At 34.3% G+C, this 19618-nt stretch overlaps 2 protein-coding genes across 8 annotated transcripts; one reads left to right on the top strand and one right to left on the bottom strand.

Annotated features, from left to right (window-relative positions):
- Positions 1–355: 355 nt before the first annotated feature.
- Positions 356–5608, top strand: LOC113491962 (putative RNA-binding protein Luc7-like 2). 3 transcript variants are annotated; one of them, XM_026869190.1, is made up of 7 exons: positions 356–608; positions 769–863; positions 2573–2671; positions 3037–3255; positions 3386–3598; positions 3990–4204; positions 4512–5608. In XM_026869190.1, exons 1-7 carry the CDS (start codon positions 548–550, stop codon positions 4651–4653), a joined length of 1044 nt encoding a protein of 347 aa, XP_026724991.1. In that variant the 5' UTR covers positions 356–547; the 3' UTR covers positions 4654–5608. The 3 variants fall into 3 exon arrangements, with proteins under 3 accessions (XP_026724991.1, XP_026724992.1, XP_026724993.1); XM_026869191.1 differs by lacking the exon at positions 356–608 and adding an exon at positions 1260–1338 and having other exon boundaries at positions 774–863; XM_026869192.1 differs by lacking the exons at positions 356–608; positions 769–863 and adding an exon at positions 1260–1352.
- Positions 5609–5752: 144 nt separating this feature from the next.
- LOC113491960 (putative homeodomain transcription factor 1) lies at positions 5753–19453 on the bottom strand. 5 transcript variants are annotated; one of them, XM_026869184.1, is made up of 16 exons: positions 19209–19453; positions 18932–19003; positions 17880–17966; positions 17174–17319; positions 15058–15266; positions 14234–14373; positions 13862–14008; positions 12926–13619; positions 12439–12550; positions 11927–12043; positions 11307–11485; positions 10611–10747; positions 9618–9846; positions 9131–9226; positions 8452–8709; positions 5753–8158 (listed from the first exon to the last, which is right to left on the bottom strand). In XM_026869184.1, exons 3-16 carry the CDS (start codon positions 17897–17899, stop codon positions 8009–8011), a joined length of 2634 nt encoding a protein of 877 aa, XP_026724985.1. In that variant the 5' UTR covers positions 17900–17966; positions 18932–19003; positions 19209–19453; the 3' UTR covers positions 5753–8008. The 5 variants fall into 5 exon arrangements, with proteins under 5 accessions (XP_026724985.1, XP_026724989.1, XP_026724984.1 ...); XM_026869188.1 differs by lacking the exon at positions 12439–12550 and adding an exon at positions 12782–12815 and having other exon boundaries at positions 19242–19453; XM_026869183.1 differs by having other exon boundaries at positions 19242–19453.
- Positions 19454–19618: the final 165 nt, after the last annotated feature.

The following is a 19618-nucleotide window of genomic DNA, read 5'->3' as shown; positions in this document are numbered from 1 at the left end:
AATGTCTATGTAACGTCAAACTACGAGTCAAAGAGATCCCCCATATGGGCAATATCGTGTTGCATATTACTTATATTATATTATATTATACTTATATTATAATTTATGATAGAATATCCAATAAAGGACATATTGGGAACTAAATACTACACTTTGAAAAATTATCTATTAAAATTTCTACCGGAACTAAAAGCTAATCAGCTGTAAACACAGTGTGGTAAATTTGCGATATACTAGTTGAAAAACAAAATTTACAGAAGTAGGCTATTATGTTAAAAAGTAAACGTAAATTTAATCTAAAAAGACTTTGTTCTGAAGCCAAGTGCATACAAATTTATTAAAAGTAATAGGAATCGGCCCGCCATTTTAGTTTCGTAATTTGATTGATTTGTTGGCTTGCCGTTGCTACCGAAAGCTTTACAATTTAGTAAAATAAGAACCAATAAATTAGTCTTATAATTTAGTTTTGTGTCGGTTAACCGAGATTAAATGATTAACTTAGATTTATAAACACTGAGTACGGAATTGGCCAAATCGTCGATTCAATATGTCAGCACACGAGCAAATGAGGGCAATGTTGGACCAATTGATGGGCACAGCTCGCAATGGTAATATATAATACTTATTGTTTAGATAAGCTTAAGTTTCGCTGATTTTATAAGTAAAATACGAAGTTTTTTTTTCTACAAATAATGATGCTCATTGGTATCAAACGCTTCATCATGACACCATCATGAATGGGTAGAATAATTTTCCTATTTATTTCAGGTGAAACAGATAGACATGGTGTCAAATTTTATGACGATGCAGTGTGCAAATCGTTTTTATTACAATGTTGTCCTCATGAGATCTTGTCATCCACGGTAAGAAATTCTATTGTGTATGTCTTGCCTTTTGGGTAATAAATTCTGAGATTTCATTAAAATCTTGCCCATCACATCTATCTACTTGTTGCTAATTTAGTCTGATATAGTTATTCTTACTTTTAGTGAAATCTTAGTATAACTTTACATATTGGGAATTGCAGTGCTTTTTTGGTTCACATACATTGAGATATTGTATGCAAAGTTGACAATGTATCTTTTTTTAAACTTGTAATTTACAACTGCATACAGTAATATTGATAATAAACCATAAATCTTAATGTATGTGTATGATTTTCACTCTTACATCTGTTGTCATGTTATTATGATAATGTAGTATCGTTGGAGAATCCTTACATCGGAGTGGCATTAACTGTGGTGAAATATGCTTTTCAGAAAATGCCCAACACTAGTCTTTATTGCTCATCACAATACTTAACAGATGAGGGATAGATTGTATGAGTTAGGCTGTTCTGTAAGTACCAAGATGTACGTATAAAAACATTTATAGTTAGCTGATTGTATTATTACTGCTATGCAGTACTTAATTTATTAAGGCTCTTGAAATAATTAAATTTTCCAACGGTTACTAATGCTGCTTCGGTGAGTACATAAGAAAATTTTAGGAACATGAAAAATCTTTGCCTGGGTGAGAGCAATTTGGTGTCATACATTCTAACTACATTGGGTACGTACTGTGCTGTTTAAATGGCTAGCATATCCAATCAACTTTTGCATGTAATGAGCAAGAAAAATTTCAAACCTTCAAAATTCTGAAATAATTTTAGTAATTATTTACTCTATATTGAAGATATAGGGTCTATATAAATTGATCTGAATACCAGATTTCTATCCAGTCCTGTAATTATTATTTGCCTGAATATGTATATGTTGTAGCCTCAGAATTTGTTAAAAAATAATGAACATAAAATTCAATATATTGTAATAATTGAGTAGGAAATTCTTGTTCCCTTTACCACATCTTATAATTATAAAGTTGTCAGGGCAGTCGTCATCCATTGGATAATGAATTATTAGTTAGGTATTATCTGTTTTGAGATGTGAACATGTTTGTTTCGAGCTTTTACAAATAAACTCCTTTTGAAGTAATGGACTCCTTCAAAAAGTATTAAGTTTGATGGCTGTGACATATACCTATAGCATTCAAATAATAGTGTTCTGTGTATTAAAATGACAAGTTATGATTGTTTCTGTGTAACATTTATAAAACTTTCATAAAAAGTGTTTGATACTGAGCTTAAAAAATGCATAATAAAGTTAGCATTGTCAGTTGTAGATGGTCTGAAAATAATTAAAAACAAATGTTCTCTACCTTAAATTGCTGCATTAATTATTATCTATAAACTTCATTTTTGTTCTATACTAAATATTTGTGACCTAGTTAGGATATTCGGGAGGGTGTTTTCTCTATAATTTGTAAGTATTTATGATAAATTACATTATCCTGTGCGTGAACCTGGGCTGTGTGAGCTGTGGTGATGTAGTATGTATTTCTTTAAAATATTATTATGAGAGATTTTTGTGTATTGAAAAACTTATCATTTCTATAAATATGGTTGTTAGGATAATGTTAAAATTTGTATTATTCAAAATAATATTATAACCAAATTATTGTTATATGCCTAATGTGGGACACCTTTATATTATAAGGGCACTTAGTATTTATGTGGTTTTAATTTTGATTACAGCGAATGGACCTAGGTGAGTGTCCAAAAATACATGATTTGGCTCTTCGTGCAGATTATGAATTAGCATCAAAAACCAAAGACTATTTCTATGATATTGATGTAAGTATTGATTGTTTATTATTTATTAAATTGGTTTTATAATTCTTTCTTTGCATTCTTAAGACAGTTAACTATGTGAAATAATTTTGGTCAGTCATTTTGTTGGCAATTAAGAGTATTTAATTGTTACTAAAGTTTATTTTATGGCACAACACTTTGTTCTTATGTGAAATAATTACTTTATCAAGAAAACAGCTGGTTTCAATGCTTCAACCCATGCATTACAAACTTCAAAGTTCACAGCAGTTAGTGGGCTACTACGGGAAGCCCCTTCCTGTGAGTGTAAAAACTAGATATAGTAAGGCAAATTATGTGTAAAAATGGCCGCAGCTTATAATAAATTTATTTAATCTTATGATATATAGGCAACAGAACATTTAGAGGCCTTTATAGCCGACTGCGATCGTCGCACCACCGCGGCCAAGCAACGTCTAGCAGAAACACAGGAAGAACTGTCCGCCGAAGTAACAGAAAAAGCAAATGCCGTTCATGAATTAGCTGAACAGATTGGTCAGAAACTGGCTCGGGCTGAAGCGCTAGGCGAGGAGGGTATGGTAGAAGAAAGTGTCAAACTCATGGGAGAGGTGAGAAACATCAGACACATGTAATAGTTTTTTTTTTTCTAAGGCTACTTGTGTTGATCAAGGCTGCTGGCTGAACCCTTTAACTCACATTTTTAATAAAAAAATCTTCCTACTTCTTGGTATCTTCCAGATCGATGAACTGCGCAAGAAGAAAGCAGTTGCTGAGCAGGAATATCGCAATTCTATGCCAGCTTCCTCATACCAACAACAGAAATTACGTGTCTGTGAAGTGTGTTCCGCATATCTGGGTATACATGATAATGATAGACGGCTAGCAGATCATTTTGGAGGGAAACTTCATCTTGGATTTATTACGATTCGGGAGAAATTAGCTGACCTCAAGGTAACTTTCTACCTCTTATAGTTGTTCAGAAATCTACTGAGAGTATTCCCTAAGTTTCACAGTCTTATCTAATCAATAACATAAAGTATATTTTACAATATACTTTGAAGACGCGTATTTATATCGGCTAATTTTAAGAAATGTTTTTTTTTCTGATCTATATTATTTATAACACACTTTCTGCAAACCTTAAAACTTTGATGTAAATATTATAAAAAACTGTTTCCGTTAGTTGTATTACTGTAATTAGTACGAAAAATAGAAATTGCATGTACTGTACAAGTTTAGATGTATTATAATAATTTATGTATTTTAATATTATCTGTAAAGTAACTGAGGATAATATATTATATATATACCTAATATTAATTAACATTCTGCTTATTTTTAGAAAACAGTAGATAAACGTCGAGAGGAACGCGGTGCTTCTGAGCGCGAGCGCAGCGGGGGTCGTCGTCACTACGTCGGCGGGCGTGAGCTCGACCGGCGCGCGAGGCGACACCGCGAGTCCGCGCGCGACCGAGACCGCAACAAGGAGACCGACCGCGACCGTGACCGAGAACGGAAGGATAGGGACCGCGATCGTGAACGCGAACGCGAAAGGAGGTAACAAAACAACAATGATATTACATTTTTTAAGTATACTTTCGGCAGAGAATGTGAGTCAGTCAATCAGACACAAAAGGAATTTTCGTCATTTCGTCGAAATTTCGTCAAGCATTTTAAATATCTATATAAATATAGTATGACTGATAAAGAATACTATAGCATAATATTTTTTATGTACAAAACTATAAGCATGAGTGACACCGTTACCTCTTCGACCATAAAAAAGGAAATTAAAATATGAAAAAGGAAGTAATAAGTTTTTATTCTTATCAATAAAAATATGCAACTGTTCCTTCTCATTCAGGCGCAGTCGGTCTCGCAGTAGGAGTAAACGCGAGGAGTCTCGCGAGCGGTCCCGCGGTCGTGACCGAGACCGCGAACGGGAACGTGAGTCCCGACGTAGTCGCTCCCATCGCTCCTCGTCCAAAGAACGTAGGCGAGAATAACCAACAGCATATTTAATTGTAATAATTTATAATAGTCCACTTTCTCTCTCAAACTTACTGCGTGAAGTTTCAAATATACAATTAATTCTAAAACAACCATACCCTTTAAAAATCATAGCCATAATTGTGAGAAATCTGCTTCTATGGTTTGGTTCTACTGATTGCATTATTATTTTAATGCAATGCTTGGAGGATTCTATAACTACCCGGGTCTTCCCGAAGCATGCACGTGAGTGTAAACCAAGAAATAAATATTTTTAATGGGTTTTAGAGTAATAAAATTGTTTTATGACAACTGATACTATAGTGTATACAATAGTGAGCTCGAAGTTTTCTTTCATCACTTATTTTCCTCACTATTTTAAGAAAATTAGTTTCCTGAGGATGTATACAGATTTTTGTTGTTAAAAGAAACTTTATTTCGCTTACTGCTCATGAAACTACTTTGTTACATCACGCCTGAAGTCTAAAACGATTAGAATCGTACCTTGACTATGCTTTTTTGACTGACAATATTTTATTAAATACTGTAATTTAATACCAGTCTATGTGTATATCCGTATTTTCTGAACGATCCTGCACAAGAATTTAGGAAAATGATCTTAAAGCTATAAATACTACAGCATGTATATAGTATGGAACTGAAACAATGGATCGTTTAGGCACTAGCATAGGTGATATTAAAAAGTTATATTTTAGTTCTAGAATGTCTTTGTAAGACTTGTTAGCTGTAACGTATTATTATTTGAAATATAAGTATATTTCAAGTCGGTATAGGTACCTAGTTCATTTGCGCTAGATTTTAAATGGGATGAAGTTACTTCAGATATTGTTGAAGCGATATTAATATGTCAGAAACAAGTCAAAAACATTACAACATTTTTTTATGAAAGCATGATATAAAATGTAGATTAGTGCTTTTCGTTTGTTAAAATTAAAATCATAATAACATAGACCGTGTTTTGTTTTTTACTTATTCCCGAACCACTAACCCTGATCCATTTCACTCAATGCAAAAGTCGAAAGAGAGAATTCTAGAATCTATTAAGAAAAAAGAATCGGCACCGACAAAATAGGACTGTAAAATAAAAATGCCATATTTTCTAAGTATATGTATTTATTTCTTTAGTGCAGCATCTCATGCTCACATAAGTTCTTACTTTAAAAAACAAATCGGTATTACAAAATACCTGTCATTGCAATTTAAGAAAGCACCTACGTTGTTACTTTTATAAATTCTTATGCTAATAGACTACCTACTCTACAAAATAAGTCAACGTAACCTACATTGCTACTAGTTCGGAGACTTTGTGAAAGTTTAAATAAATAACTATGATCTATTGTCGGTATTCCTGTAGGCTGAAAATATTTTTCACACATTTCCTGATTGCTATCAAAACCATGTCCTTTGACTTCCATTCATAACCTTAATCAGATGGTAAAACTGGTATCTTATAATCTTTCATACTGTTACGTAACTAAGGTAATTATTGCAAATAGGAGCTTACTTATAAGTGTCAACAAAAGTGAATTACGGTGCAATAGGAATTCTATTGTGATTTATTTGTGATCAATTGTTAGGTCAGCTAGTGTCATTGCAATTGCCGTAAAACTTTATTCGTTGGCTGTAGTCAATTAGTGGGCACCAATTTACTAAAGACCTCGTTACATTATCTTATTTATAAAAATAATTTATTGTAGGTGATGTATGAACAAAGAGAACGAAATTAAAAATATTCGCATGAATATAATAATATCATGGTGGTTTGTTGTGGTGGCTTACCATTGAAATCTTTTATTTACTCTCTTTCGTTATTATTTAGGTGTTTTAGAAGTTCAATATTCATGCAAGAAGGACTAATTGTTTTTCTCTACAAGCTCGAAGTTTTAGGTTTCGCATTGAACTATCTACATTGTTGTTAAAAGTTTATTACAAGTAAAAACGTAACAGTTACGTAAAGTCTCTATAACAAATAAGTTATGCTACATTAAATACAAAAATATTTATTTAAATTATTGCCGACGTCTGATAATTGAATAAAATATAATTGTTAGGTTGTGAAATATTTGTTTAAAGAGAAAAGCGAAATTACCTTAGGCGGCAACTTCAAATCCACTTTAAAAACCATATTTTTGTCATTCAGATTATGGAAGTAAGTACTTACAGATACTAGTGGAGAGAACAATGTTTTATTTGATGCCTATGAATAAAGACCGTTTAGTAGCTAGATATCAGTTCATTTCTAGTTTATTTATTTGAAACATTTCCTTACGGATAGGTAAAAATACTTATGTAAAATTACATTAGACTATGATAATTTATGGCTGTTTCTCAATTAAATAAGAGGTTATAGTAAACAAGACGCACAAGTACGGCCGATATAACTAGGGGTTCCGGAAAAGGAGATAAAAGTCTATTGGAACGAGATCAAAGTATGAACCACAGTCGGCGATATTTGTAGCTCTTTCCCGACTCGCCAAGTTAAATCGGACGTTCTAAACATGGGTATTAATTAGAAACGAAGTGCTCAAAACAGTTTTACGTTTTTGAATATAATAAAATAGTTCATTAACTGATATTATACAACTATGAGTAAAAATGAGATCATAACAACGTAGTTCACATGTTTTATAAGAAAAATAAAAATAGCCAAGACTTGTTGTTGTCAACGCAGTTCTGTTATTCGAGATATTCTTTGTGGCACGTTTATATGGAATTTGATGGAACATATATTGTGAGTACCAAAAATCTTTATACTTTGGCACATAATATCGAAATTGAATTTTTTAAGATAAGTACAGGATAGCTAGACGGTATATAGTTCCAAAACCCCAATTAAAACATAATAATTATCTATTATTAGTTTCAGATATAAACATAAAATATAAATGTTGATTTCCTTGTATTTATATAAACATAATGATTAAACAATATTATCTATCGTCTTTTTTACATTTCCTAAAGATTGAAGTAAAGCTTTACTTAAGCTTTATCATGTAATAAGGATTAATTAGGTTTTTACTAAATATATTTTACTTACAAATATCCCTGTTTGTAAATAGCATAATATGAAAAACACTATTCTACAGTCTAACTACATAGAAAATATAATTGTCTATGGTCAGAGAAAAGGCTACAGATAACATCGTAATTCATAAAAACTTTATTATCGCATGTCTAGGTTTCAGACCCTGAAGGATATAACATGATTTTTAAAGATATTATCCTTATAGGTGTTAAATATGATATTTATCAACATATTTGTGGCGATGGCGATTGGTTCGTCATCTAAATGGCGAATAATTAGACTAGTAGTCAGCGATTTCATTACGATCACAAATACTTTTGTTGGTATTATTTTATTTTGATTTTGTGCAATTTAAGTTTGAAGCCTAACATCTCGGACAACACCCCGGACAGCGCTGACAGAATAACGACCTTCGTAATAGTGTAGAGGTAGTGGTTGGCACATAAAGCTGATATCTGGAATGGTGCATCTAATTCCTGTAAAGAACGAATATACATTTTTAAACGATCATAATATTATTTTCTTTCATAATGTATCAGTATTTTTATATTCAAGAGAATAAAATAAGAAATATGTGGAGACATAAAAATAAATGTGCTCTTTTAAGATGGCTCCCTTTGTTTGTTCCTAACTTTAAAAATACCATTGAAGGTTGTCCTCGTTGATGACATTTACTTTATTAACAAGAACAAAATACTAAATGAACTAAATCCTACGATATAAATTTACTAGGATTCTATAAAGTTCCAATTGCTTTATGAAATCTTACCTTGAGTAAGTCGGCAGCTAGTTTCAGCACATTATTAGCGACGGTGAGTTGTTCCTTGCTTTCAGGCCTCTGTTCTATCGCCAGATGGAGGTTTATCTGCTCGGTCAGTATTGCAGAGAGGCAGCCGCGGTATTTCTTGTTGACGTTGCTGCCTAACGTGCCCAGTCGCAGTAGATACAAGCCGATGCATAAACTCCAGGTTAATACTTCCATTAGCCAACCACTTTCCAAGGTCACCGAGTCCTGTGGATTATTATACTGTTATTAGACTTTATAATTTTCTGAACTTTTTTAATACTGTCGAATGAGCATGACAGAAGAATCAAAACTCATTTAATTGATGATTGGGTAAACGTACATAATGTATGGACATAGGACATTAAATTGTTTAGTATGCAATTTTTTTTCACGTTATTCGTGTGCTCAATGAATTCGGCATTTTCTAACTTACGAGAAGATATAGATTATATCTTCTAATAGATAAAGCGTAATCTCTTAATAAACAATCTTACATAATAAATACATATTTTCTAGTACGTATGGACACACAAAAAAGCAAAGTGCATATGTGGTGCGACTGGCAAGTAAAAACCAAAAGTTGAAAGTGAAATTTACTAGTCAGTAGGTGCCTCAGATTCCAGTGCAAAGCCTAGCAAGCATTAGTATTAAAATGACTTACTCTTAGAAGATGGGTGCTAACACACCCGAGTAATACAACTATGAGCATGAATGCCGCTGACACGATGACCTCAACTGACCGCTGTGGGCCTCGACGCTAGAACATAAAATCATGTTAGTCCTTCACAAATAATGAGATTTAAAGAAAGAGAAGAACACCAGTACTAAGGAATTTAGTTCTTGCGTCGCGGGGGCTTCAGTAACATTGCAGTCACATCCTCAGAGACACGCAGAAATAGTACAGTGTGCTGCGAATGTAAAGTCTGCTACAAATTGCGAATGAGTACGAACGACAAGAGTGCTACAAATTACAAGTTGTTTAAAATTAGAGGAAAGTGTTGCTTTGAACCACAGGTGACATAGAAGCCAAATTTTAAAGCCTCGTTTGGTATTTTATTTTGATATCGGCAGGTTACCCCTTCCATGAACACTTTCATTTGTCTATAATTGCCTATAAGCTACATAAATATATTATAAAGAACACTTACTCGTAGATACGATCGAGTGGACAGCCAAGTCTTGATATTCCTTACAGTGTTAAGTCTAAAGTGCGGTAACTCAGACTTGCGAGCTCGCCGCGCCGACGTCAGGTGTGAGAATAGCTTCGCGTATAGGAAACGTTGTTTGAACGCGCGCTCCGCTACTGCTAGCAGGAAGAACACTAGCGCCCCCAGTGCGAACCGAAGCATGCATGACAGCAGGTTTGTTGATACCGCCCTATTTAGAAAAAGACTAACGATAAACTAAGAAAAAGATTAGTAATGTAAAATCGTACAAATATAATCATAGGACTGCACGGATAGCCGAGTGGTTGAGGTCACCACGCCAAAACCACTGTGCGTGTCCTGTCGCGGGTTCGATCCCCGCGTAGGACAAGTATTTGTGTGATCCACAAATGCTTGATCTGAGTCTGGGTGTCATTGTGCATGTGATTTGTATGTTTGTAAAACCCCCCGCGACACAAGGATTAAACTCCTTAGTGCGGGAGTCGTTTATTATAAAAGAAAAGAAAAAAAAGAAAAAGAATAGGACCCTATCAAACTAGTTGTTTGGAAGCGGCTGCGGGGCTGAGCAGACGCGCAACGCATGCGACACGATCACGTCGCGGCTGCGCGGCGAGGACGTCGCGAACGCGTAGCGTGTTTGTAGCCAATTATTGCCGTACAATATACTCAGTAACAAAATTGATTCCGACCAGGATATAGTCCTGTTGACTTTATCACTTCGAAGACGCCAGAGACGAAAACGAAAGCATCGTCGAATTTGGGAACATCCATTATCAGTTATATTATACGTTGCGCGTCCGCTCCGCCCCGCAGCCGATTCCAAACCGCTAGTATGTTAAGGCCCTTACACATGATATACTTATACAGATGTCATTAGGGCACCAAGATAAACTTTCTTTATTCAACATTTTAGATAGACAATATAAAAATTTAAATTTAAGATTGCTTCAAATATATTCCAGTTTACATACTCACCATATATTATCACCAAAAGCACCAATGAAGACGGAAAACAAAGATCCTTTGTAATTAGCTATAAGAGATGGCAAGTACGTAATAATGGACATTGCTTGAAGTTCTTCCTCCGTTCTGCCATCTTGTTCAGCGACCACCTGAGTGGCAAATAAAAAAAAACCTTAGATTTTCATGATCATATTTATTTTGTAAGTTCGTTTTATGTTATTCCTGGTTATCCTTTTTTTTGGCGACTGTATAAGATCATGACATAATATAATAATAAAATGAACATACAAGATGGTGAACCTTACAAAAATAAATAGTTCATCGCAGCTAATGCAACTTAGCGATATCTAAAATAGTCAGCTAGATATATTACTAGAGCTATTGGTCCTACTCTTGGGATAACGTAAATATCTTTGATAAAAATTATACAATAGTAGGATTATACAATAGTTTTGATTGATAGTCTTTTCTCTATAGAAAGAACGAGCAATCACTCCTGATTGCAATTTGGCGATTTCATGCCAATGCACAATTCACTGCACTTGCTAACGTATTCATGTACGACACAACGATCTCTGTCTTTTTCAAAGTTAATCAAATGACATCGTAGAAAGGCAGCATAGAAGAACGAATCTATGATAAAAAGTGAGTTGATTTATCAGTTCACAGTACTAAAACAACTTCGTAAATAAACATAAGAATACAAACCTGTACGAATCTTATGACAGGTTTGATGAGTGCTACAGCGGCGGCCATAGCGATGCCTGCCCACAGACAGCCGTCGGCCGCCATCGCGCGCTCAGCCCTCGCCACCACATACCAGCTGATGTCCACTGCTGATAACTCCGCACGCAATGTCGAACCACGCTCCCACATTGTGCATTTTACTGTTATAATTATTAATTATTACTTTTTTTACTTAAAATTGATGATATTTCTATGCTACGGATCAATATTATACATAGGTTTGTAACGTTCAAGTGTTTTATAACTTGTAAATGACATGGTCCTATGATAGGTCCTTGAGGTAAACCTATGATTAAAAACCGTGTTTTGTAATTTTAACACTAATAATAATTATTGTATGAATATTTTTCAGTTGAGCTTCAACTAAGTGTCGCTCATTGATATAAGTGTAATGTAACGGTTAAACGTATGTCATACCATACGCGTGACATGCATGACCTTGTCAAAAGCCTTTATTAGGTTACTAAATTAAAATTTTAACTTTTCAGTTACTATAGTAATGATAATTGTTGGGAATTTGTAATTTATTAAACATAGCGGGTATCTTTTAAAATATTACGTAAGAATGAAGTTATTAAGACCTGTGTCACTAGTTGGATCAAGGATAGCGAATGGGTCCCAGGAGGTGTCAGCGGCGTAAGGGAAGCCCACATCTGAATGCTCGCCCTCCGACTGGGAACCATAACTGCTTTCTTCACCTGTTAAAACATTATCTTATTGGATCACATTTGTCATTTATTTAAATACGAAACTGCATGCAATTCCCTCAGACACTTGAGTTGTGAAACGGTGTGTAACAATTTAAAATAAATATAATACATAAGTCGAGTCAATGCAACTCATCTGGGCGCACGGTGCTATGCGTGGGTAACTTTAGTATATATGTAGTGACGTTGTATACTAATAAAACTTTCATATTTGTGTGTTTTATAAAAATTGAAGCTTGAATAAAAATGATCGCTTTCATCAACACGCACACATAGCATCGCGCGCAAAGATAATTTGAACTATCTGTAACTGGTATTATTGGCGTCTTAAAAGAACATTTATTAGTAGTTATAGAGTAGTTGACAGCAATCAAATGTATGCTTACTGTTAGTAGTTTGCCCAACCCAATCAGACATGGTATGGTGGGATGGTAGAGCGATGGATGGGGCGGACGCCGAGCATTCCCCGTCCGATGACGATGACTGGTAATTTAATTTCTATGGAATATCATAGTATAATTTTATTAAAAATGAAAAGGAATTCAGGAATTTCGTTGGTATGCTTTTTGGGCCTATTACATTGATATTTTGTATTGTCAATTCGTTTCGTACGTGAAGTATTGGCATAGTATAATTTTCTTCGAACACAAAGGCAAGAATCGTCATTAATTGCTATATTAGCCACAGTAACGTTGTGAGCATGCTCAGTCCCAAACGCTCGATAGGTACCTTTACTCGCGTGCGGTAAATCGCTTCCATCTACCTAGTGTTAAAAGGAAACGTTAATAAGTGTCACTTATTATTAAAAGTGCATTTTTAAGAGTTTAATACATATTTAATTAAAAACATGCTGATATATTGTTTGATAAATACCTTTTCCTTCTTCTTCACGGCAAAATCTTCGTCGCTTGATTCTGGTCGTATACCGTCTTGGGCCCACGAGTTTCGGAATCGTACACCAACTCTCTTGCCAGTACTAGGGCTACTTGTGGGCATAACACCATCGGAATCAATAGACTTTTCATCGTCGTCTTTCTTTAAAATGTTAACCTTACAAAAAACTTTTCTAGACGGACTATTTTTTGCACTATCTTTTTTGGTCGTAGCTTCGGGAGTTTCAGATCCTTGATTGTCGGGTACATTTTCTTTTAAACGAATTTCATTTATTTGTTCTTTCGAGTTTGATGATTTGTTCTGAACTATGTCAGTTCCATTCTTGACTTTGTCACCTTCGCTACCATTCGAATTGTATCCGTTAAGACTTTCAAATCCATCGTCACCATCAGCGAAGGCCCTTGCTATATTAGCATGTTGATTCTGACGTACATTAAACGATTCTAATTGTTTCTTAGTTAGAACGTTAGGCTTATATCTAAAGGAAGTGCTTGGTGTAGCGTCATCAGGCGGTGGGGTAAATGTTACTATGGGCGCAGTGAGATCTGGCTTTTTCCAAACCATGTATTCTTCATCATCCGAATCTTTAGCTTTCACTTTAATTAATGTTTTATTCTTAACAGGATCTAAATTTTTTATGAGATTCTCTTTTGTTAAGTCCTTCTTTCGTTTTCTGTAATTGGAAGTGAGACAAATGTTTGATAATTATTAAGCCCAGATATAGATGGAATTTCGTATAAATGTGGTTATATAATTGAAGCCTTAGAAAGTACGAGTATTTTAGTATGAAGAGAAATTCAGTTCTTGGTTTAATTTATCCAAGTTTTACCAACGATAAACATTGTTTATAATCTAAAACTATGGACAAGATGTATTACTCTTATAAAAAGAATAACTGTAGTATCAAGAATATACCTGAGACCATTCTCAGCGATATCAGTGCGTGATTGTCTCCGCCGGAATTTGGCGGGCTTTGTCGTGGGCGTCTTGCTCTGGCTCGAGGTGGCGCCACTCTCGGCCGAGCCGCCGCCGCTGCCACCGTCACATTCTGATCTCGGTCGTCTGTATTATAAGAATACATTTAATACGATTGACAGACCATCTAATTAAACTATTGATTCATATGAATTAAATATTCTCAAGATAATCTGTGGTGTTAAAGGTTAACTCTAAATTTTCTTTTTCCTTGATCGAAAGTACGTATAGATTATGGAAAAAGCAGTCGCTATCAAAATACTGGGTAATCATTAAGGTATGTACATACACAATAGTAATACAGTATCTTACCTAAAGTATCTAGGCAATTTGCGGCGGTAAGTGGCCCGAGGGCGCACCCTAGCGAGTTCCATCTCCGTCGTGCTGACAATCTGCGAGTGTACCACACTCAGTACCAGCATTAGACCTAGCGGCACTAGCCAGCAGTTGGGCTGAAATTTACATTATCTTGTTATAAACGGCTGCCATAGTTAAGGCTTAAATAATATTGGCAAGGACTCCATGCTTATAATGAGTACCTGCAGCATGTTGGACAAAATGTGTTTGTATGTAATGATCTGCAAATCGACCACTATGCTATCCGTGGCTACTATCATGAAAGTATTTTCCTTTAGGGACCTAAATAATGGTGTATTAAAAATAAATTCAATTTATAGTGTAAATTTATAAATAAAAGTTAAGCCACATAAACGTAAGTACGCGCAAACAATTTGTAGTGCAATTATCATGAATGTTCGCCACCATCTATTGTCATGACACATGCGCATAAACGCACCACTGACCATTGTACATAGCCATATTAGGTGTCTACCGTAAACACAAGGCAGCTACATATTTTGTTTTGTAAAGAGCCACGAGATTTGGTTACTAATCATTCTTTTGCGCTAAAAAAAAATCGTGATTTGGCATAAGTAACCTGTTTTGCTATTTCTGATACAACAGATATGAAAATACGAATAGAGGAACTGGATTATTTCTTATCCCAATATTCACAAGGAGCTCAAATTACCCCTTAAAGAAATATTGCCCTTGTGGAAGCGTGACAGCGCACTACACGTCGTAGAGCGTGTAGTGTTGTAGCGTGTAATATTTGTATACAATAAATATGAACTCACATCAACATCGGCAAGATCTGGCGTCATAAAATACAGGGTCATGTTCAGGACTTGCATGAGCCATAAAGTGAGGAGGAACTTGGCGCAGGCCGGCGAGGTCTGCTGCGCCCACCACTGGTACAGAGCCGGTAGGAACACGAGGCGGACTAGAGCGAACCATATCACACGACGCATGCCAAGCGTCGGCTTGGCTTTGGGAAATGATGAGCCTGGAATGTGAGGAGTGTTTTAGTGTTTTTCAGGAGTTAATAGTGATGTTAGCTTGTGAATGTCACACTGTTATATTTGGGCAATTGCCTCATCCCTGGATAGAAACGGAACGGGGGCTTATTATCACATTTATAAGATTACGGGTTGGCGATAACGCCATTAGGCATCGGACAAAATGTTATTTTGGGTGAAAGCTAAATATAAAAAAACCTACTTTAATCTACCGTCAAATTCATTATGATTAACTTTAGCCTATATATTACGGAAACCTCAGTGTCGCGAGTCTGATTCGCACTTCACATGGTTTTTATAGGATAACTTTCCTATTGTAATCTGCATAATAACAATATTTTATCAAACCAATAATTTGTTACACGGTAAACACGTGTGCAAGAAAGAAAGGACAAAGGTCTTATGTAGGAAAGAACTCGTGACTTTTATGGCATGCTTTGCCTCCATAGTTTAGGGTTTAGGTATATACCACTTATAATAATAATGGATACATTATGATGTGTAGAAAGGCATGCGCCATAGTTTACGGCAAAATTGAGGTATTGGCCTACTGACAGTACAATAGCCTAATTGTTTTTACACTCATAGTATACAATAGTTTTAAATCTACTTTGGACTCTTCTCCCAAAGAGCTGACGCTGAAATCTCCCAGGTATTCCATAACATTTGAAGCATGTTGGATCTAAGTCTCCGAGCACGACTTGGATATGAAATGGATATATTAATCGTTTATTTAATTTGTGATAAAAAGTAGATTCTATACTTCGTGTATGAATTTGATTTTTACTCATATGAAACATCTAATGTAGGTACAATATCTAGCCAAGAAATCGTGCAATTCTTTAAATCTGGTGACTTCAAACGGGTTGATGCCGAGCAAAACTGGCTCCAGTCACATAATTCTGATAGGTAGTTACTGAATACGCAGTCAAGCCAGATCCATATTAATTTAATTTATATCATAACAATACCGCCGCGTGACTGCCATAAAAACATATCAAAGAACAAATAATACATTTAAAACGTGACTTCAACTGTTTTAATATATTTATACTCCTCGATATGATAATGATTGTGTTTTAGTCCCACATTTCCCCAATGATATCTATTAATAATATTAACAGGAAAACCCACCTAAAAACAAGATAATAACCAATATATTTTAGCAGCACAAAGAGGTAGACAATTTTCCATCGGATTTTGTCTGACACTGACACAGTAATCCTTATTGATCGGAGAGGATATAGCGGTATTAGTTTGTCATACTATCTTGTTTTTTTTTATATTCGAGACGGAGAACATTAGGTACCAGGCCCACAATAATTACCTAAAGAACATAATAAACTATATTATAATGTATTCGTTCTTGGCATTAATGCTAAATTTGTGACTGATTGATTAGTATGGCTATGATTATTGGCACATGCGTTATTTACCTTGGCTTTTTGATATATCTGACTAGAATAGTTCGGTTTATTTTCACAATGTTTGATGCAGGTTACATGAATGTAAGAACGTGTAAACTATTTATTGTGATGATTGGCAATTTTATATCTGGTCCGACGTAATAAAAATAAAAAACTATGTAATAAAATAAAATCCCTTTAGTTGAAGATTTTGACTATTGGACTGTTAGATTGCGAGGAATTTTCGAAAACTTTTTCGAGATAGGTTCTCCCAAATAACCATTGACTACGAATAATAGAAAACAATCTCGCTACCATTCTTACTGACTAGCCCCTGAAGGATGCTAGAAAAATAAAATCCGTTTTTCTGACCCTATAGGAATGACAAAAATGCGCATTGGTTAAAATAAGTGTCTCGAAGACGGCCTACTTCAATTAAAAACTTTTTACTTCAACTCTTTAAGCTTAAAGTATTATAGTGGGTATACCTCTAACTAAGTCAACGTCGATCAGGTAGGAGCGAGCATGCGACGAGAAATCTACGATGCGGCGGCGGTACGTCCCCCGCATCAGCAGCTGTTCCACCATCGTCTCCCATTCCTCCTTGTCGTAAGAACTTATTTTCTTCTGATACCTGAGAGCATAAACAAAAATTAATCTGTGATAAAACTTAAAGGTATTGAGTAATATATTTTCTCTGTTGTTGGCAATTATGGACGCATTTACACCGATTACATACCTATTTTTATGGAAAAAAAAAACGTTATATGGTCCACCATATCCAAAGTTAAATAAAGTTTAGGTAGAATAAGCTTTTATTTGCTAAAATTATCTGAAATAAATTAACTTCTTTTTGAGTTGTTGGTACTACAAAGCGCTTAGTAATTGACAAATATTTATTTATTAATCAAAGTCGCTTTACTTATTAGCATTTTCATGTCAGTATCAAGATAAACTTACAAGACAAACTTTTATTACAACTATTAGCATTTAATACATGAATGACAAACTTCTTATCTGCATTTTAAGGCAAACAAAAATGTTCTTTGATTCAACTAATGGTACTAACATGCTTAACAATTTTCTTTCAAATAAATATTTATTTGTTACTCAGTTCAGATGGAAATAAATATAATTATATGCCTTACTGTTCTCTTAACTTCCTTAAGGTAATACAAAACAGGTTTTACTCACCATGCTGCTAATTGCTTCATGTTGAATTGAGAACAACTGACTAGAATATGTTGTTCCAAATAACTTCTTCTTTATAGTTCTTGAAAGCTGAAGACAAAAAAAAGGTTGGACTAATAAGAGTGTACTGGAGAAAGATCATCTCCCTTTAAACTAATAGCCCCATGAAGCATTAAAAAAATGCATTAGGCTGACTTCATAGATATGTTTAAAATCGCTATATGTAATAATAATATGTTTGCATTAACTTGTACAAGAATGATGTGAAAGAATTTGGAAAACTGTTTTTAAGCCATTTCCCTGTCCTGCGAGTCAAATTTGAACATTGCTATTGTTTAATTATTGCGTCTGTTGACAGGAATTCAAAGTGATTAAGTTATTTCAGGTCTACTATAGCTATTAAAAAGCATCATAAAATTACACATATTATAAGTACTTTTATAATTTTTACTACTATGATTATATCATTAAATACAGCAGATTAATAGAGAAGTAAGAAAAGATGTCACAAAAATTAAATTATCATAAAACAACTGTAGATAAAATATAAATTGTATAAAAAATAACTTCTCGTAAGTTATAGAAGAATATTCAGAACAAAATGTCCATACACAATTTTTTATAGTCCTGACTTTCACTTATTCATTTGTGTACACATTATGACAAACCATCCTTTTCGTAAAGTGAGTTAACATTGGATCTAGGAAGGAAAAGTGATATTCAAATATTGTACTTTGAAACCCCAGGCTTTTCATACATTTGATGAAAAATAGAGCACTTATCTACCTTATTAAAATTCTACATAACATTTCACAATGATTACTGACATTATATTCGAAATTGAATTTTGAAACACCAGAAGTTATCTAAGAAACCAGTTATTCTAAATCTATATAACTCTTGAATATTAAGACTATGTGAAAATTAGACTAACACAACCTTTGACATTTAAACATAACAGATTGAGTGATCAATTAATATTAAGTAGCTTTTAATGAGTTTAACGATACTATATCAGGCTATCAGTAAGAATGTAGATGATTAATTAAACTTACCATTTGGCTAAGTGATGGCAGGTTGTTATTGGAGAATTTCAGGAAAATCAAAACTCAAATTGTATAAGACATCTGAAAGTGAAACATTATTTCCATAACTGATAAGCGGTTCAATACTCTGAACAAAGACTGTTTGATCAGCTGTATGTCAACAAGTTCTTGTTATGAAATATTATTTTGGGATCACCTCATAACCCCACAGATCAAAGGTAAACTGACCTGACCCGTAAAGGTCACCTTAGGAAATACAGATAGGTATTCTATTAGAACACCCAACCTGTGTAATGTTTTGTATAATTTAGAGCTTTACCGTTATGTACTTTTGCGCTACATTTTTCGAAATTTATAGATCACTGCGTAAATAAATTTAGTTTATTTTTTTAATACACTTCGAGACTTTCTATTCACTGATTTTATTAGTGCGAATCCCGCTATTTTCATATAATTTAATTAACGATTTAAACTGTGGTACAACAATAAAGATCTCGCCGATCTTCTCTACTGATTTTGACAGCAGTACAATAAACTTAATGACAGTTTACTACCAACCTAAGAATCTGAATTCTGAGCTCTCAAAATGGATGTGACAGCTAATTTTGTATCTGTTAAGCCACGGCTACACGATCGGAGTACATTTATTGGGTCAAATAATGCAGATTGTTTGTTCAAATGTAAGAAATAAACGCT

The sequence above is a fragment of the Trichoplusia ni genome, chromosome 3 (assembly GCF_003590095.1).
Source record: "Trichoplusia ni isolate ovarian cell line Hi5 chromosome 3, tn1, whole genome shotgun sequence".
NCBI lineage: Eukaryota > Metazoa > Arthropoda > Insecta > Lepidoptera > Noctuidae > Trichoplusia > Trichoplusia ni.
This window is presented reverse-complemented; position numbering and strand designations above follow the sequence as displayed.

What these genes read in the sequence shown, in the direction of transcription:
- LOC113491962 (XM_026869190.1), top strand. Translation starts at nt 548, where the DNA reads ATGTCAGCACACGAGCAAATGAGGGCAATGTTGGACCAATTGATGGGC. An exon ending in ACTATTTCTATGATATTGAT is followed by an intron (nt 2,672 to 3,036) that starts GTAAGTATTGAT and finishes TATGATATATAG; the next exon opens with GCAACAGAACATTTAGAGGC. An exon ending in GAACGCGAACGCGAAAGGAG is followed by an intron (nt 4,205 to 4,511) that starts GTAACAAAACAA and finishes CTTCTCATTCAG; the next exon opens with GCGCAGTCGGTCTCGCAGTA.
- LOC113491960 (XM_026869184.1), bottom strand. Translation starts at nt 17,899, where the DNA reads ATGAAGCAATTAGCAGCATG. An exon ending in CGACGTTGACTTAGTTAGAG is followed by an intron (nt 15,267 to 17,173) that starts GTATACCCACTA and finishes CTCACATTCCAG; the next exon opens with GCTCATCATTTCCCAAAGCC. An exon ending in CTGTCATAAGATTCGTACAG is followed by an intron (nt 10,748 to 11,306) that starts GTTTGTATTCTT and finishes TTTGCCACTCAG; the next exon opens with GTGGTCGCTGAACAAGATGG.